Source organism: Oncorhynchus kisutch, unplaced genomic scaffold (assembly GCF_002021735.2).
Source record: "Oncorhynchus kisutch isolate 150728-3 unplaced genomic scaffold, Okis_V2 Okis01b-Okis20b_hom, whole genome shotgun sequence".
Taxonomy (NCBI): Eukaryota; Metazoa; Chordata; class Actinopteri; order Salmoniformes; family Salmonidae; genus Oncorhynchus; species Oncorhynchus kisutch.
Genome location: NW_022261978.1, coordinates 2,015,459 through 2,035,189, shown reverse-complemented (window position 1 = coordinate 2,035,189; position 19,731 = coordinate 2,015,459). Strand labels below are relative to the sequence as shown.

At 41.9% G+C, this 19,731-nt stretch overlaps 1 protein-coding gene across 1 annotated transcript in view; it reads right to left on the bottom strand.

Moving 5' to 3' along the window:
• Positions 1-3,124: 3,124 nt before the first annotated feature.
• The window catches only part of LOC116358814 (voltage-dependent T-type calcium channel subunit alpha-1I-like), a 25,713-nt gene continuing 9,106 nt past the window's right edge, over positions 3,125-19,731 (bottom strand). The window contains exons 4-8 of the mRNA XM_031811047.1: positions 13,887-14,039; positions 8,271-8,405; positions 6,818-7,013; positions 6,003-6,349; positions 3,125-3,971 (exon numbers count right to left, since the gene is read on the bottom strand). Coding sequence (XP_031666907.1) covers positions 3,321-3,971; positions 6,003-6,349; positions 6,818-7,013; positions 8,271-8,405; positions 13,887-14,039 — 1,482 coding nt within the window. The 3' untranslated portion in view covers positions 3,125-3,320. The remainder of the gene's footprint in view (positions 3,972-6,002; positions 6,350-6,817; positions 7,014-8,270; positions 8,406-13,886; positions 14,040-19,731) is intronic.

Here is a 19,731-nt window from a genome sequence, read left to right as displayed (position 1 = left end):
CAATGACTTTCATACATCCATTTTTTTCTTCAATTGCAGCCGTTTCCTACAATGGTGTAGTAGGTCATATTTCGGGCAGAGGGACGAGCATTCACAAACACACACACTCATTCAAGCAGACAAACACACACACTCATTCAAGTAGACAAACACACCTGCTGCTAAGAGTCATACGCTTCTCTTTGATACTTGTAGATGTCAAACACTCTCTAGTGTTGGAAGCTGTGTGAGGAAGACTGTGATGCTACGGTTCATCATTTAAGACACTAAACAGTGAGACACGGCTCTGAAGACAGCAGGACATGAAAAACAAAGAAAAGAGGGGGAAAAATGAAAAGAGAAGATAAACTGCCATCTGATATATCTCTGTGAGACTGAACAGCATCTAATCTGACGTGATGAGATAAGAGATGTGTTCATTTCAGATACTGTATCAAAGGCTTACTAAACACCCGGTTGGTTGAATAGCAGCCTTTTATAGTAAACAACATCTCTTCTGGCCTCAAATCTTTTGAAATGTCTGTGAACAAAATATGTTTGAACATATGTAGTCTTGTGAAGTTTGTATCTTAACATGGTGTTAGCATCATGGAACGTTAAGGGGCTTTAAAAACCCGGCAAAGACAAATCTGCAGTTTTTTAAAGAAACCGAAATGACATTTATATTTGTGTGGACCAAGTGATTAAATCTGAAGCCAACTACAAGTGCCAAACCCACGGTTTCTCATTTCAAATATTTGTCAAAGATATTATCCTTGTTTCCACACACACACACACACACACACACGTCAGGGTCCTAAGAGACACTGAAGTTTCTATTTGATTTGATCATCTTTTAGCTTATGTCTATGACTTGGTCTATCTGTTTGTTGAGCTAGAACAACCAAGAGGAATGCCCAAGGTAAATGAAGTAGGCTATTTGAATAGTTGGAGTAGTTTGGAACCCGTTATGTTTAGCGAGAGAGAAGAAGAACACCAGATTTAGAGTTTCAACATTGACACGGATGAATATGTATTAATACACAGGTTGGGTTTGTGTTCTATTCTAATTGTGATATTCTATCCTTACAAATCTACTCTCAAAATGACATACACATGTAGGCAGCACTAACAAACCTGCACTTCGTCCTTACAATCAAAACAGACAACATCCCCCGTTCAATAAGGCATCACTAGGATTTATGCATTGAAACGGAGCTATCAACTGCTAGGGTTCCCACACAGCTGCTAATCAATTAACATTTGAGACAGAATGAGACTTTGGGTGCCTCAAGAAAAGGTTCAAAGGTTAACATGGGAAGATGAAAAGGATCAAAGGTTAACATGGGAAGATGAAAAGGGTCAACGGTTAACATGGGAAGATGAAAAGGGTCCGACATTCAGATGAACGATGACGCGTCCTGTAAATGAGACGAGTCGCCATGTTAAAGAAACAAGAATCCGCCGAGGTTGAGAAGCTAATCCACTTTTATGACTCTAAAATGTCATTTCACAAAAGAATAACAACATGCAACTTAGCGGGCGGGGGTAAAGACAAGAACAAAAGACATCCTGATCCTACCATCTGGGAATACACAGACATTCTAACACATCATAATTGAATGACCTTTGAATCTCATTGGAGCCTATTGACATTTTACTGTAATACATAATAGTGATATATTTGAACCCTCTTGCCTATCTCCTACCTATACCTGTGTCATATATATCTGTATGCTTCACATATTGCATATCTCATACTCAGGGGGATAACATGTTAAATAAACTGTCTTTTCCAACTGGGTATTTTAAAGTGGCACTTCGCTACTTATTTAACCTGATATTCCTACTGTCCTTCCTGCAACATGCCAGTGTCCATATGGAGATATTGAATATGAGCTTAGAAAATAGTGGAGTGCCCCTTTAATTCTAACGGATAATGAGAAAGAATGAAAGGAGGATAAGCTGGACGACGAGCGATCGAGTGAGAGATTTGTTCCTCTCTGATCTCTTCCTGTCTTCAAGAAAAACCAAAACATACTGCAGGTAAGCGGACATCTTTGACATCTTTGTGGTTGCGGTGTGGGTGCGCTTGTGTATTTATGTGACCATCTGAGTGTGAGCGTTGGAAAAAATATTTTATAGATCCACTTCAGTGTTTTCTGTAATCCACCTGAGGTATAGAATTTTCCTTCAAAACGTCGATACACAACGCTGCACAAATGTCAACAAGGGGGGGGGGGACACAAGAGACAAGAACTCCATTTTGTGAAACTGACCGGGACTTTGTTTTACTTTGTGTTTCACCAACCAAGATGGCGTCCGATCTCGATCTCTCATTGGATATGGTGCATCTATCCAGTAGGGACAGGAGAGCATCTTCTCTGAAGCCCTTGGTTCATGGGTGATTCATGAGAACATGGCCTATTCCTCTATGGTACGGCATATGTTCTCATTCACTCCCCACATCTCTTCACTATAGCTCTCACATTGATTTATTAGGTGCCCTTTTGCTAGTTCTAGTATTTCTAGATTAGCCTTTATATCTCACCCTAACACACACAGAGGGACACATCTGCATTCATACAGATCCAATATGTTTTATAACTAGAAAACCCATCAAATATGCAACCTTGATTTTCTTTCACCTATCAAATGTTAAGCTAAAAGAAAAAGTTGGTAATCAATGCTACCTTATAGATGTGAATAAAAAACAACAACTCTGTACAAAGTCTCATCGAAAGGACTCTACAATCTGCTTATCTTAATAATGAGCATTGTCTTTTTTCAGGAGGACAAAACCATTAGACTACCATTAGCCACTGGGCTATGCTAGCCCTGTTGTCAATCACAGGAGCGTTAGCATTAGCCTCTAAGCTAAGCTAGCCCTGTTTCGCAATCGTTAACTTTTGGAGTTTCATCAATGTTTGGAGGTTCATCATTGTTCCGACAATGCTCACACGAAATTCACATTTTGGTACTTGTTTTTGCTTTTCTTTGGGTGTATGGATGAGGGCGACTATGCTCCATGCAAGCCCAGAATTAGCATGTCTTTCAAGGGTCCTGTCATTGCTGTAGTCCTCTCAAAGAATATCCACATGTCTCAGAAAAGGAGATGCCTTAATTAAACATCCATTACCCAGAAGTCATTGTAATCCTCCACAAAATGTATACCAATTCCTCAGCTTCAATTTTCACCCAATCGTCATGGAAAGAAGAGAACATGGACATCTCACTGATGAAAGAGAGAGAGCGAAAGAGGGAGGAGACGAGTTCATTGAACAGATATCAATCAAACACCTCTGGAGGAGAAAAAAAAGTTCCAACCGATAGATAAAGTTTCATCTGTTTTTCCTTGAGCCGGCATCCATCATCTGGCTCGTACCTTTAACTCCAAACCCCATCTCCCCTTCCTGTCCACCCCTCTTCTCAGTCCAAGGGTTGGTGAGGTATCCATGAGCATCTATCTCATAGTACTGTTGTCCATCTTTACTCCTGACAGAAAGATTTGCCTGGTCCAAACTCCCAGTGCTATTACATTTTTTCACCAGAGGGGGTGCCAGGGAGCTAGGTGACAGCAGTGACGTCAGAGACAAACTACTAAGTGTCTCTGATAAACGTTCGCTGTTAAAAGCCTGACTGGATCCTTCGCCTCCCATCCCTATCCCACAATCGTCATCTGAAGGGTCCATAGAGTCTTGCCTTGGGCAGCCTGGACTGGTGCTGCTGCCACAGCTGCTCTGGCTCCTCTGGTGCCCTCTAGTTGCTTGGAGGTTGAATATTGTACTGCGGCCTCTCATTGAGGGGTGACCCAGTGATCTGGGGGTTTGTCGTGTTTCGTCAAGGTGAGGGAGGGGGAGAGGGCAGAGGAGAGGCAGGGCCAGGGAGACTCGAGGGGGGGAGACGCTAAAGCTGAGACCTTCCTCCAGGGTGGTCTGGAGGCTTCCCTCGGAGCTGCCTGTGGCCAGGGACGAGTCACTGTGGGACGGGTGCTGAGGAAGGATAGGGGGTGTGGCGGGGTGGAGGGATAGCAAGGGGGGAAAGAAGAGAGAGCAGTAAGGAGAGAGAGAGAGAGAGAGAGAGAGAGAGAGAGAGAGAGAGAGAGAGAGAGAGAGAGAGAGACAGACAGACAGACAGACAGACAGACAGACAGACAGACAGACAGACAGACAGACAGACAGACAGACAGACAGACAGACAGACAGACAGACAGACAGACAGACAGACAGACAGACAGACAGACAGACAGACAGACAGACAGACAGACAGACAGAGAGAGAGAGAGAGGTGAAAGAAACAGAGAGATAGACAATAAGACAGAAAGAGAGAAAAAAAGTGAATGAGAGCGGTGAAGTATTTAAGCACAAGAACCAAGAAAACAGAGAGTCAAGTAGACAAGGGATGACCTCGCTAATTAGTGTAGTGCTGCAGAAATGTACTGGAATAGAATCTCACAAAGCACTCTGGAAATGACATAAACAAAACAAATTGATACAGAAAAGGTCAGTTACATGCTGTTGCCATGGTTACCTCTGAAGCAGAAGAAGAATATTGCTTGTTTTTGTGTGCCATGAACAGAAAATGCACTCTTAGCACCGTAGCATACCATTTAAATGAAAAATACTGTGCACTAAATGGGAAGATATAAAGGTCTGAATAGGAAGATATAAAGGTCTAAATAGGAAGATATAAAGGTCTGAATAGGAAGATATAAAGGTCTGAATAGGAAGATATAAAGGTCTGAATAGGAAGATATAAAGGTCTGAATAGGAAGATATAAAGGTCTGAATAGGAAGATATAAAGGTCTGAATAGGAAGATATAAAGGTCTGAATAGGAAGATATAAAGGTCTGAATAGGAAGATATAAAGGTCTGAATAGGAAGATATAAAGGTCTGAATAGGAAGATATAATGGTCTGAATAGGAAGATATAAAAGTCTGAATAGGAAGATATAATGGTCTGAATAGGAAGATATAAAGGTCTGTATAGGAAGATATAAAGGTCTGAATAGGAAGATATAAAGGTCTGAATAGGAAGATATAAAGGTCTGAATAGGAAGATATAATGGTCTGAATAGGAAGATATAATGGTCTGAATAGGAAGATATAATGGTCTGAATAGGAAGATATAATGGTCTGAATAGGAAGATATAAAGGTCTGAATAGGAAGATATAATGGTCTGAATAAGAAGATGTATAATTCAACTTTGATGCACTCACTCCTTACAGATATGCCCATTTATTGTGTTTTATTCCTTAATAACTGTCTCAACCACAGTGAGCTTTCTGGAACAAAATGGCTGCTGTGCATCAGCTGGATACTTCCCCCTCTTAGAATATAAAATAAGCTACAGTATATTGTAAATGTCATCTCTTATAGCAAGCATCCCCATGGACCTTAACTCTAGTGGAGTGTAGCCCTTACCAACGAGTGGAAAACAACTGAATCTGATGGGAATTTCACCCCATAAAGTCAATCCATTACTTATTCTACCATTATAACACCCATGGCTGTTACACTGAATTCCATATACGGCACTATATATATATATATATATAGCACACACCTGAATATACGGTCGATCTCCAAGGCATTTCTAGTTGATCAGCTAACTATGTGTATGTGACCAATACAATTTTTATTTGATTTGTGTGTATCAAGAATGGTCCACCACCCAAAGGACATACAGCCAACCTGACACACCTGGGGGTGCAACTCAATATTTGTATTTTTTTATTTGACCTTTATTTAACCAGGCAAGTCAGTTAAGAACAAATTCTTATTTTCAATGACGGCCTAGGAACAGTGGGTTAACTGCCTGTTCAGGGGCAGAACAACAGATTTGTACCTTGTCAGCTCGGGGGTTTGAACATGCAACCTTCCGGTTACTAGTCCAACACTCTAACCGCTAGGCTACCCTGCCGCCCCAATATTAGGAAGGTGTTCTTAATAGTTTGTACACCCGGTGTACATTTCACTACATGAATACTCCCTCTACCAATGTGACCCCATAACCTCTTACCTGGGAAACTAGGACCCTACTGTTGGCCCCTGAGGAGTCTAGGACCCTGCTTTTGGCCCCTTGGGAGTCTAGGACTCTGCTGTTGGCCCCTGGGGAGTCTAGGACACTGCTGTTGGCCCCTGGGGAGCGCAGAGAGGACCAGGAGGCTGGGGATGGCAGCCTGGATGCCTCTCTCCCCCCTGGGTCTACCCCCATCCTGTGGATGGGTGGGGGGACCGCTGTGGCTGTGGTGGGGTGAAAGAACTCCACAGGGAGATGGAAGAGAGGAGAGGAGGAACCTCTACATCCGACACTGCCAACCTGGTCACTGTGATGGCCATCACCATCTGTTGATGTACAGTTATTATCTATAGAAAGATAGAAATGTTGCATGTAGAATGAACATGAGTTATCTATCCATTTATCCATCCATCCATCCATCCATCCAGTCATCCATCCAGCTGTATAACGCTAATGTTATGGTGGGAGGAAGGATAGGCATGTCATTGAATGTCGTTAATCAATGTATTTGTGTATGCCTGCCCATCTGTCTTTTAGTTAATTAACATTGGGATGTCGGTGTAATCAACTGTGTGAATACGGAGCAAAACATCATTTTCTCTCTCACACATCTGAGCATGAGAAGGAAAACCTTCTGAATGAAATGAGCATTTCAATGTCAAAGTCATGTGATCATCACTAAACACAGTCAGTTAAATACCAAGAGCATAAACCAAGGTCACAAGATGAAAATGTCAACTGGTAATGTATGCACACATATCCATCAGATTTCACAAGTGCTAATGAGATGGGAAGAAAAAGGAGAACAAGGTTACCTCTGTTGTGGTGGAGGTACTGGAGAGACTGGCTCTGGAACTGGGGCTGGGCACCCACCTCTAGCAGGAACCCTACCCCATCTTCAGGGCCTCTGCTGTGGGGTCGAGAACCTCCGTGCCCCCAGCGCCCTCCACACCCAGCCTGAATCCCCCTCAGTTCCTCAGAACTGTGGGAGTCACTGCTCCCTCTCTCCTCCTATAGAGAGAAAGAGATGGGGGAGGGCGAGTACCTCAGAGTTATCCTATAACAAATATAAGCATTCGGGATGACTTCAATTAACACTCACATATAATCTGTAAAGTTCCAGGTACTACTGCTAGCATTATTAGAAATCAATAAGCATCTGTTGCTATGGCTATAAGGGCTAGCCCTATCTAGAGTGAATGACCATATAACATTCTATCTCCGGGCAGCTAACATCTATTAGCATTTTAAGTGTATTAACCAAATGAGGCTACCCCTGGTGTAGCATGTTAAAAGAGTTCAACTACCACACTAGCATATTAGCATTGAAATAGGCATAACTTAGAGCCAAAGGTGGTTGCACTTGAGTGCTTGTTCTTGTTGTTAATATTTGGAAAGACTGCCATTTTGTTAGCTGATAGCACCATTCATTAGGGGTTAGCCGAGCACGCTTGCTAACTAGCCAACATCAGCAACAACAACAACAATAACAACAACAAAAGCGTTGTCTGTGGTAAAGCAAAAGTCTCAATGTAAATAGTGTTAACTGAAAAGAAATGACCAAATGAAATATTGATACCAATGAAATATAATTTTAATAAAAACCACCATGGGATATTTTTCCAATTTAGAGAATTTTAGACATTATGATATTTTCTACTATTTGATACTTCATCTCTCTTCAGTCAATACATCTGTTGATTAGTAATATATTTTTCCAAACTAAAGTAATTGCAAGCTCCACAGTGCCTCGTTTTAGATTGGATATCAAATTAGTTTCAATAGAGAAAAGCAATAAGGTAAACCAGATGAAACAGCTTAGAGGAGACGGGATGATTACACAGACACACACACACACCACGATCATGCACACACACACACATCACGATCATGCTCACACACACACACGCATGCGCACCCACATCGCGATCATTCTCACACACACGAACGCACACGCACGCATGCACACACACACATCACAATCTTGCTTACACGCACGCACACACACACATACGCGCACACACACAGGCACACAGACACCAACAAACACAGACCCGTCGCCCTAGCCTGCCCACGGCACATGGTGAAACACACACGGGAGCATTGATTCGCTAATCAAGCAGTTAATGCATTGGGATGCAGTGTGTGATACAATGTGTTCAAGTGTGTAAGCAGTTGAATTATGCAAGAACAAAAAGTATATAGTTTCTCAGTGTGTGCGCATGTTTTCTGACAATCAGAGTAAGTTTGTGCATGTGCACGCCCCACCTTGCCGTCCCTGACCAGGAGCTGGTAGTCACTGTGGTCGTCCAGACTAAGATCATCAGGAAGGGCCAGTGATGACGACTTGTCAGACAACTGCTCTGACATCAGAGACGCCTGCTCCACCTCAGCCAATTGGATCTGCGATACAAACACACAGAATTCCAACAGCACATTATGTTATTCAATACACCCGATTTCTTATGTGAAAAGTGTGAGAAACATTTTCTTTTTGGTAAAAATATTATGATTCATTATAAGCGCATTTAAAGTGCCAAATAATGCATATACAGTGCACAATAACACTTGCTATAAGCTGTCATAACAACTCATACAGTTCAAATGTGTTGCCCTGTATCCAGTGACTGACAAAAGTTCTAACTGACTAAAGTTGTAACGGACTAAAGTAGTATCTGACAAAAGTTCTAACTGACTAAAGTAGTAACGGACTAAAGTAGTAACGGACTAAAGTAGTATCTGACAAAAGTTCTAACTGACTAAAGTAGTAACGGACTAAAGTAGTATCTGACTAAAGTTGTAACGGACTAAAGTAGTAACTGACTAAAGTAGTAACTGACTAAAGTAGTAACTGACTAAAGTAGTATCTGACAAAAGTTCTAACAGACTAAAGTTGTAACGGACTAAAGTAGTATCTGACTAAATTTGTAACGGACTAAAGTTGTAACGGACTAAAGTAGTATCTGACTAAAGTAGTAACTGACTAAAGTAGTAACGGACTAAAGTAGTATCTGACTAAAGTTGTAACGGACTAAAGTAGTAACTGACTAAAGTAGTAACTGACTAAAGTAGTAACTGACTAAAGTAGTATCTGACAAAAGTTCTAACAGACTAAAGTTGTAACGGACTAAAGTAGTATCTGACTAAAGTAGTAACTGACTAAAGTAGTAACGGACTAAAGTAGTAACGGACTAAAGTAGTAACTGACTAAAGTAGTAACAGACTAAAGTAGTAACTGACTAAAGTTGTAACGGACTAAAGTAGTAACTGACTAAAGTAGTAACTGACTAAAGTAGTAACGGACTAAAGTAGTAACGGACTAAAGTAGTAACTGACTAAAGTTGTATCTGACTAAAGTAGTAACTGACTAAAGTTGTAACTGACTAACGTAGTAACTGACTAAAGTAGTAACTGACTAAAGTAGTATCTGACTAAAGTAGTAACTGACTAAAGTTGTATCTGACTAAAGTAGTAACTGACTAAAGTAGTAACGGACTAACGTAGTAACTGACTAAAGTAGTAACTGACTAAAGTAGTAACTGACTAAAGTAGTATCTGACTAAAGTAGTATCTGACTAAAGTAGTAACTGACTAAAGTTGTAACTGACTAAAGTAGTAACGGACTAACGTAGTAACTGACTAAAGTTGTAACTGACTAAAGTAGTAACTGACTAAAGTAGTAACTGACTAAAGTAGTAACGGACTAAAGTAGTAACTGACTAAAGTAGTAACTGACTAAAGTTGTAACGGACTAAAGTAGTATCTGACTAAAGTAGTAACTGACTAAAGTTGTAACTGACTAACGTAGTAACTGACTAAAGTAGTAACTGACTAAAGTTGTAACTGACTAAAGTAGTATCTGACTAAAGTAGTAACTGACTAAAGTAGTAACTGACTAAAGTATTAACTGACTAAAGTAGTAACTGACTAAAGTAGTAACGGCACTAAAGTAGTAACTGACTAAAGTAGTAACGGACTAACGCAGTAACTGACTAAAGTAGTAACGGACTAACGCAGTAACTGACTAAAGTAGTAACTGACTAAAGTTGTATCTGACTAAAGTAGTAACTGACTAAAGTAGTAACTGACTAAAGTTGTAACTGACTAAAGTAGTAACTGACTAAAGTAGTAACTGACTAAAGTAGTAACGGACTAAAGTAGTATCTGACTAAAGTTGTATCTGACTAAAGTAGTAACTGACTAAAGTTGTAACTGACTAAAGTTGTAACTGACTAAAGTAGTAACTGACTAAAGTTGTAACGGACTAAAGTAGTAACTGACTAAAGTAGTAACTGACTAAAACAGTAACTGACTAAAGTAGTAACTGACTAAAGTAGTAACTGACTAAAGTAGTAACTGACTAAAGTAGTAACGGACTAAAGTAGTAACTGACTAAAGTTGTAACTGACTAAAGTAGTAACTGACTAAAACAGTAAGTGACTAAAGTAGTAACTGACTAAAGTAGTAACTGACTAAAGTAGTAACTGACTAAAACAGTAACTGACTAAAGTAGTAACTGACTAAAGTAGTAACGGACTAAAGTAGTAACTGACTAAAACAGTAACTGATTAAAGTAGTAACTGACTAAAACAGTAACTGACTAAAGTTGTAACTGACTAAAGTAGTAACTGACTAAAGTAGTAACTGACTAAAGTAGTAACTGACTAAAGTTGTAACTGACTAAAGTAGTAACGGACTAAAGTAGTAACTGACTAAAGTAGTAACGGACTAACATAGTAACTGACTAAAACAGTAACTGACTAAAGTAGTAACTGACTAAAGTTGTAACTCCCACAGTGATGTAAGTAATTGACAGCCTGCTCTCTAGGTGGACTGTGTCAAAAAGTTGAGCGGCTGATTGGCTGACAGTCATGGAGGTGGTAGTGACAGGTTGGTATGGTAATATGGCAGTATGGGATATATCTGGACCATTAGACCGACTCTGAGGAATCTCCCTGTCAGCTGGTCTGAGCCCATCAGTAGAATGAAAAAGAGGGAGGGATGGGAGAACGAGAGAAAGGGAAAGAGAGCGAAGTGAAGAGAGAGAGAGAGATAGAGAAATAAAGAGAGAGAAAATAAAAACAATGAAGAGAGGGTGAAAGATGGAGAGAGAGAGAGAGAGAGATAGATGGATGGACAGATGATGTCGGGTTAAGGCGAGACCTCTCACTACTGTTCTCTCTGTGTGTACTGCAGTACATCTAGCATAGTTGGTAAAGTATGCCCCCCCCCCCCCCCCCCCCCCCCCACACACACACACACACACACACACACATACACACTCCACACTGATAAACCATCAAACATTGACATCCCAGTCATCCCACCATCATTACTGACACGTGATGTGTTTCAGGCCCACAGTCATGAAAACCACATATTACTTAAATTACTTACACATGTAGACTCAGCAAAAAAAGAAACATCCATTTTTCAGAACCCTGTTCTTCAAAGATAATTAGTACAAATCCAAATAACTTCACAGATCTTCATTGTAAAGGGTTTAAACACTGTTTCCCATGCTTGTTTAATGAACCATAAACAATTAATGACATGCACCTGTGGAACGGTCGTTAAGACACTAACTGCTTACAGATGGTAGGCAATTAAGGTCACAGTTATGCAAACTTAGGACACTAAAGAGGCCATTCTACTGACTCTGAAAAACACCAAAAGATAGATGCCCAGGGTCCCTGCTCACCTGCGTGAACGTGCCTTAGGCATGCTGCAAGGAGGCAAGAGACTGCAGATGTGGCCAGGGCAATAAACTGCAATGTCCTTACTGTGAGACACCTAAGAAAGCACTACAGGGAGACAGGATGGACAGCTGATCCTCATCACAGTGGCAGACCACGTGTAACAACACCTGCACAGGATTGGTACATCCGAACATCACACCTGCGGGACAGGTACATGATGGCAACAACAACTCCCCGAGTTACATCAGGAAGGCACAATCCCTCCATCAGTGCTCAGACTGTCCACAATAGGCTGAGAGAGGCTAGACTGAGGGCTTATAGGCCTGTTGTAAAGGCAGGTCCTCACCAGACATCACCCCCAGCAACAACGTCGCCTATGGGCACAAACCCATCGTTGCTGGACCAGGCAGGACTGGCAAAAAGTGTTCTTCACTGACGAGTCGCGGTTTTGTCTCACCAGGGGTGATGGTCGGATTCACATTTATCGTTGAAGGAATGAGCGTTACACCGAGGCCTGTACTCTGGAGCGGGATTGATTTGGAGGTGGAGGGTCCATCATGGTCTGAGGCAGTGTGTCACAGCATCATCGGATTGAGCTTTTCTCATTGCAGGCAATCTCATCCTCCTGCAAGACATCCTCCTCCCTCATGTGGTACCCTTCCTGCAGGCTCATCCTGACATGACCCTCCAGCATGACAATGCCACCAGCCATACTGCTCGTTCTGTGCATGATTTCCTGCAAGACAGGAATTTCAGTGTTCTGTCATGACCATCGGAGAGCCCGGATCTCAATCCCATTGAGCACGTCTGGGACCTTTTGGATCGGAGGGTGAGGGCTAGGGCCATTCCCCCCCAGAAATGTCCGGGAACTTGCAGGTGCCTTGGTGGAAGAGCGGGGTAACATCAAGAACAGCAAGAATTGGCTAATCTGGTGCAGTCCGTGAGAAGGAGCTGGTGGCCACACCAGATACTGACTGTTACTTTTGCTTTTGACCCCCCCCCCCTTTGTTCAGGGACACATTATTCAATTTCTGTTAGTCACATGTCTGTGGAACTTGTTCAGTTCATGTCTCAGTTGTTGAATCTTGTTATGTTCATACATATATTTACACATGTTAAGTTCGCTGAAAATAAACGTAGTTGACAGTGAGAGGACGTTTCTTACTTTGCTGAGTTTATATAGAAATGTATAGAAATGTACATAATTAATTAAATACATGCATTCTCCAGTGTTCCCCATGGTAACTCCAGAAAGACCAAACACAGCAGCGAATGTGCATCATCACATTATTCCCAAAGGTTACGTCTGGTAGCGAAGCAAACACACACACACACACACACACACACACACACACACACACACACACACACACACACACACACACACACACACACACACACACACAGCATATAAATAATGCATATGAAGATAGCATCACAATAAAAATATGATGGATAGATAGGGAATGTGTGTGTGTGTGTGTGTGTGTGTGTGTGTGTGTGTGTGTGTGTGTGTGTGTGTGTGTGTGTGTGTGTGTGTGTGTGTGTGTGTGTGTGTGTGCATGCATGTCATCCGTATTTGAAAGTCAACTCAACATAGTCCTGAATTAAATTATTTTGTTGAGAGAATAGCAACAAGGTTAGAGGGAGGTTGAATGTGATTGGCCAACATCAGATATGTAGATGAGATGTTCTCATACTGAACCAACAGAACTGGATTCTCCAGGGAATGGTACATCCTTGTCATGAGCATTTCTTTCTGTTTGTGATTTAACAAACTACCATGCAGATTACATTAACATAAAGAGAGATGACACACACACACACACACACACACACACACACACACACACACACACACGTGCACACACAAAGTGTATCATACACACACACATTAAACGTTTGTATTTAAGTGTGTGTGTCATCATTCAGAAGAACATTAATGTAAGGTATGGAGGGAAAGCGCTGTTTTCTCAGTCTGTTTGATTGGCAGCTACCACTATAGCTGCCTTTGAGTTATACAGCAGGATGATTGACATGAGATGGTAATCCCATATCGATGTATTGTGTGTGTGTGTGTGTGTGTGTGTGTGATATGTGTACTGTAAGTGTGCGTGTGCATGTTTGTGAGCACCTGTGTGTGTTTGTGCATTCATATTGTGTGTGTATGTGTGTGCATGTGTACCTCTTGCAGATTTCCCTTGTAGTCCTTCCAGACAGGAGAAGAGGTAGAGGAGTAGTGATGGAAGACAGATCCAGAGAGGTTGTCAATCATCAGCATCTCTCCTTCAAATGAGTCCTTTATCAGCAGAGATACGCTGTCCAACCACTGACTCTCCTGGAGACACACAGAGGATATGTACATTAAACACTGTCTCCTGGAGACACACAAAGGATATATACATTAAACACTGTCCACTGACTCTCCTGGAGACACACAGAGGATATACCCAGTACCAGTCAAAAGTTTGGGCACACCTTCTCATTCAAGGGTTTTTCTTTATTTGTACTATTTTCTACATTGTAGAATAATAGTGAAGACAACAAAACTATGAAATATAACATATGGAATCATGTAGTAACCAAAAAAGTGTTACAAAAAGTATATTTTATATTTAAGATTCTTCAATGTAGCCACCCTTTGCCTCGATGACAGCTTTGCAAACTCTTGGCATTCTCTCAACCAGCTTCACCTAGAATGCTTTTCCAACAGTCTTGAAGGAGTTCCCACATATACTGAGCACTTGTTGGCTGCTTTTCCTTCACTCTGCAGTCCAACTCATCCCAAACCATCTCAGTTGGGTTGAGGTCGGGTGATTGTGGAGGCCAGGTCATCTGATGCAGCACTCCATCACTCTCCTTCTTGGTCAAATAGCCCTTACACAGCCTGGAGGTGTGTTGGGTCATTGTCCTGTTGAAAAACAAATGATAGTCCCACTAAGCGCAAACCAGACGGGATGACGTAACGCTGCAGAATGCTGTGGTAGCCATGCTGGTTAAGAAAATTCAAATAAATCACTGACAGTGTCACCAACAAAGCACTCCCACACCATCACACCTCCTCCTCCATGCTTCATGGTGGAAACCACACATGCAGAGATCATCTGTTCACCTACTCTGCACCTCACAAAGGCAAGGCAGTTGGAACCAAACATTTGGACTCATCAGACCAAAAGGACAGATTTCCACTGGTCTAATGTCCATTGATCGTGGTTCTTGGCCCAAGCAAGTTTCTTCTTATTGGTATCTTTAGTAGTGGTATCTTCGAAGCACTTCGACTATGAAAACCTGATTCATTGAGTCTCTTCTGAACAGTTGATGTTGAGATGTGTCTGTTACTTGAACTCTGTGAAGCATTTATTTGGCCAGCAATTTCTTATGCAGTTAACTCTAATGAACTTATCCTCTGCAGCAGAGGTAACTCTGGGTCTTCCTTTCCTGTGTCGGTCCTCATGAGAGACAGTTTCATCATAGCGCTTGATGGTTTCTTCGACTGCACTTGAAGAAACTTTAAAAGTTCTTGACATTTTCCGGATTGACTGACCTTCATGTCTTACAGTAATGATGGACTGTCGTTTCTCTTTGCTTATTTGAGCTGTTCTTGACATAATATGGACTTGGTCTTTTCCCAAATAGGGCTATCTTCTGTACATCACCCTACCTTGTCACAGCTTGACACCCTGGGCCTCAACCCCACCCTGTGCAACTTGGTCCTGGACTTCCTGACAGGCCGCCCCCAGGTGGTGAAGGTAGGAAACAATATTTCCACTCCACTGATCCTCAACACGTGGGCCCTACAAGGGTGCAATCTCAGGCCTCTCCTGTACTCCCTGTTCACCCATGACTGCGTGGCCATGCACGCCTCCAACTCAATCATCAAGTTTGCAGACGACACTACAGTGGTAGGCTTGATTACCAACAATGAAGAGACAGCCTACAGGGAGGAGGTGAGGGCTCTGGGAGTGTGATATCAGGAAAATAACCTCACACTCAATGTCAGCAAAACGATTATTGTGGACTTCAGGAAACAGCAAAGGGAGCACCCCCCTATCCACATCGACAGGACAGCAGTGGAGAAGGTGGAAAGTTTTAAGTTCCTTGGTGTACTGTACATATCACTGACAAACTGAAATGGTCCACACACACAGACAGTGTGGTGAAGAAGGCGCAACAGCGCCTCTTCAACCTTAGAAGGCTGAAAAAATGTGTCTTGTCACCGAAAACCCCACTAACTTTTACAGGTCAACAATTGAGAGCATCCTGTCGGGCTGTATCACCGCCTGGTACAGCGACTGCACCGCCCACAAACGCAGAGCACTTCAGAGGGTGGTGCGGTCTGCACCACGCTTCACCGGGGGCAAACTACCTTCCCTACAGGACACCTACAACACCCGATGTCACAGGAAGGCCAAATAGATCATCAAGGACAACAACCACCGAGCCACTGCCTGCTCACCCTGCTTACCGTCCAGAAGGCGAGGTCAGTACTGGTGCATCAGAGCTGGGACAGAGATTGAAAAACAGCTTCTATCTTAAAGCCATCAGACTGTTAAACAGCCATCACTAACACAGAGAGGAGGGCTGCCTACCTACAGACATGACGTCATTGGTAACTTTAATAAATGGAACACTAGTCACTTTAATAATACCACTTTAAAAATGTGTTTACATCTCTCGCATTACTCATCTCATATGTATATACTGTATCCTTTACTATCTATTCTTTACTATCTATTGCATCTTAGCCGCTCGGTCACTGCTCATCCATATATTTTACACATACACCACCGTTCAACAGGTTGGGGTCACTTAGAATTGTCCTTGTTTTTGAAGGAAAAGCACATAACTTCAAATTGATCGGAAATACAGTGCAGACATTGTTAATGTTGTAAATGACTTGTAGCTGGAAACGGCTGATTTTTAAATGGAATATCTACATAGGCGTTCAGAGGCCCATTATCAACAACCATCACTCCTATGTTCCAATGGCACGTTGTGTTAGCTAATCCAAGCTTATAATTTTAAGGCTAATTGATCATTAGAAAACTGGCAGCTTCATTAAATAGTACCCACAAAACACCAGTCTCAACGTCAACAGTGAGGAGGCGACTCCGGGATGCTGGCCTTCTAGGCAGAGTTCCTCTGTCCAGTGTCTGGGTTCTTTTGCCCATCTTGATCTTATCTTTTTCTTGGCCGGTCTGAGATATGGCTTTTTCTTTGCAACTCTGCCTAGAAGGCCAGCATCCCGGAGTCACCTCTTCACTGTTGACGTTGAGACTGGTGTTTTGCATGTACTATTTAATGAAGCTGCCATTTGAGAGCTTGTGAGGCATCTGTGTCTCAAACTAGACACTCTAATGTACTTGTCCTCTTGCACCGGGCCTCCGACTCCTCTTTCTATTCTGGTTAGCGCCAGTTTGCTCTGTTCTGTGAAGGGAGTAGTACACAGCGTTGTACGAGATCTTCAGTTTCTTGGCAATTTCTCACATGAAATAGCCTTCATTTTTCAGAACAAGAATAGACTGACGAGTTTCATTAGAAAGTTAATTGTTTCTGCCATTTTGAGCTTGTAATCAAACCAACAAATGCTGATGCTCCAGATACTCAACTAGTCTAAAGGAGGCCAGTTTTATTGCTTCTTTAATCAGAACAGCAGTTTTCAGTTGTGCTAACAGATTGCAAAAGGGTTTACTAATGATCAATTAGCCTTTTTAAATGACAAACTTGGATTAGCTAACACAACGTGCCATTGGAACACAGGAGTGATGGTTGCTGATAATGGGCCTCTGTACGCCTATGTAGATATTCCATAAAAAATCTGCAGTTTCCAGCTACAATAGTAATTTACAACAAAACATTAACAATGTCTACACTGTATTTCTGATCAATTTGATGTTATTTTAATGGGTAAAAAATGTGCTTTTCTTTCAAAAACAAGGACATTTGTAAGTGACCCCAAACTTTTGAACGGTGGTGTAGATATTCTCATCCCATTCCATTCCATACTAGATTGTGTGTATTAGGTTTTGTTGTGGAATTGTTAGATATTATCTGTTAGATACTGCTGCACTGTCGGATCTAAAAGCATAAACATTTCACTACACTCACAACAACATCTGCTAACCATGTGTATGTGACTAATAACATTTGATTTGACAACACAACTGATTGTCTCAAACGCATTAAGAAGGAAAGAAATTCCACAAATGAACTATTAACAAGGCACACCTGTTAATTGAAATGCATTCCAGGTGACTACCTCATGAAGCTGGTTGAGAGAATGCCAAGAGGGTGCAAAGCTGTCATCAAGGCAAGGGTTGGCTACTTTGAAAAATCTCAAATATAAAATATATTTTGATTTGTTTTACAACTTTTTTGGTTACTACATGATTCCATATGTGTTATTTCATAGTTTTGATGTCTTCACTATTATTCTACAATGTAGAAAATAGTCAAAATAAAGAAACACGCTTGAATGAGTAGGTGTGTCCAAACGTTTGACTGGTACTGTGTACAACTCATTACAGGCCAACTCATACATTTACCTACAATACAGTGAGTGTGCGCCCGGAGATAGGAAGGTTGGAAGTTTGATCCTTGGTCGAGGCATACTCCTTGGCACTCAGCATTAAGGAAATAGATTGGGAGTAAGTCCCTGAGACACGTAGACGAGCGTCCTATCCAGGGGGTGTACTTGTACATCAAGCTGCCTCACGCTACAGAAACAGGAGATAGGATCCTGATGCTATGGGCCGTTCCTCACACAAGGTGCATACTGTACTTGGTACTTTTGTGAACGCCAGTAAGAAACATGAAGATCCACTCTATAAAGCATTCTGACATCTGAAGCAAATAAGAATACATTAACATTTGACTAGGTTTAACCAGACTAGGTTTAACCAGACTAGGTTTAACCAGACTAGGTTAACCAGACTAGGTTTAACCAGACTAGGTTTAACCAGACTAGGTTTAACCAGACCAGGTTTAACCAGACTAGGTTTACCAGACTAGGTTTACCAGACTAGGTTTAACCAGACTAGGTTTACCAGACTAGGTTTAACCAGACCAGGTTTAACCAGACTAGGTTTACCAGACTAGGTTTACCAGACTAGGTTTAACCAGACTAGGTTTACCAGACTAGGTTTAACCAGACTAGGTTTACCAGACTAGGTTTACCAGACTAGGTTTACCAGACTAGGTTTAACCAGACTAGGTTTACCAGACTAGGTTTAACCAGACTAGGTTTAACCAGACTAGGTTTAACCAGACTAGGTTTACCAGACTATGTTTACCAGACTAGGTTAAACCAGACTAGGTTTAACCAGACTAGGTTTACCAGACTAGGTTTAACCAGACTAGGTATAACCAGACTAGGTTAAACCAGACTAGGTTTAACCAGACTAGGTTTACCAGACCAAACTCTGCCCTTGATGAAGAAAGCGTTGGTGGTTTGACAGGAGCAGCCTGTGATGATCATTCCTGCTGTGTGTTTTAGCTTCTCAGTGTGATGGTGATTCACATCATCAAGCCTGAAGACAGAAGATCCAGGCAGCGTCTAGCGCTCTGTATGAACACACATGGTGTTAACACACCTTGTTGATCTCTCTCTCTCTGTGTGTGTGTGTGTGTGTGTGTGTGTGTGTGTGTGTGTGTGTGTGTGTGTGTGTGTGTGTGTGTGTGTGTGTGTGTGTGTGTGTGTGTGTGTGTGTGTGTGTGTGTGTGTGTGTGTGTGTGTGTATATGTGTGTGTGAGTGTGTGTGTGACATCTACCCCCGGGGCCTGTCCCTGTCAGTGTGTTTGATTTCCTGTCTGTCAAACTCAACATCTTGGCACTCCACTTCCTGTAGTCAGCCCTCCGACAGAGATGCTCATTCTAGGCCTGGCCGTTTCTATGGTATTTCAAGGCTTTCTCTCTCTGTCCCTCTGTCGCTCACTTTCTCTCTTTCTCTCTTTCTCACCCTCCTCCTCCCTTCTCTCTCTTTCACACTCTCTCCCAAGCCGTCTTACTTGTGTAAAATGTATCTCCCTCT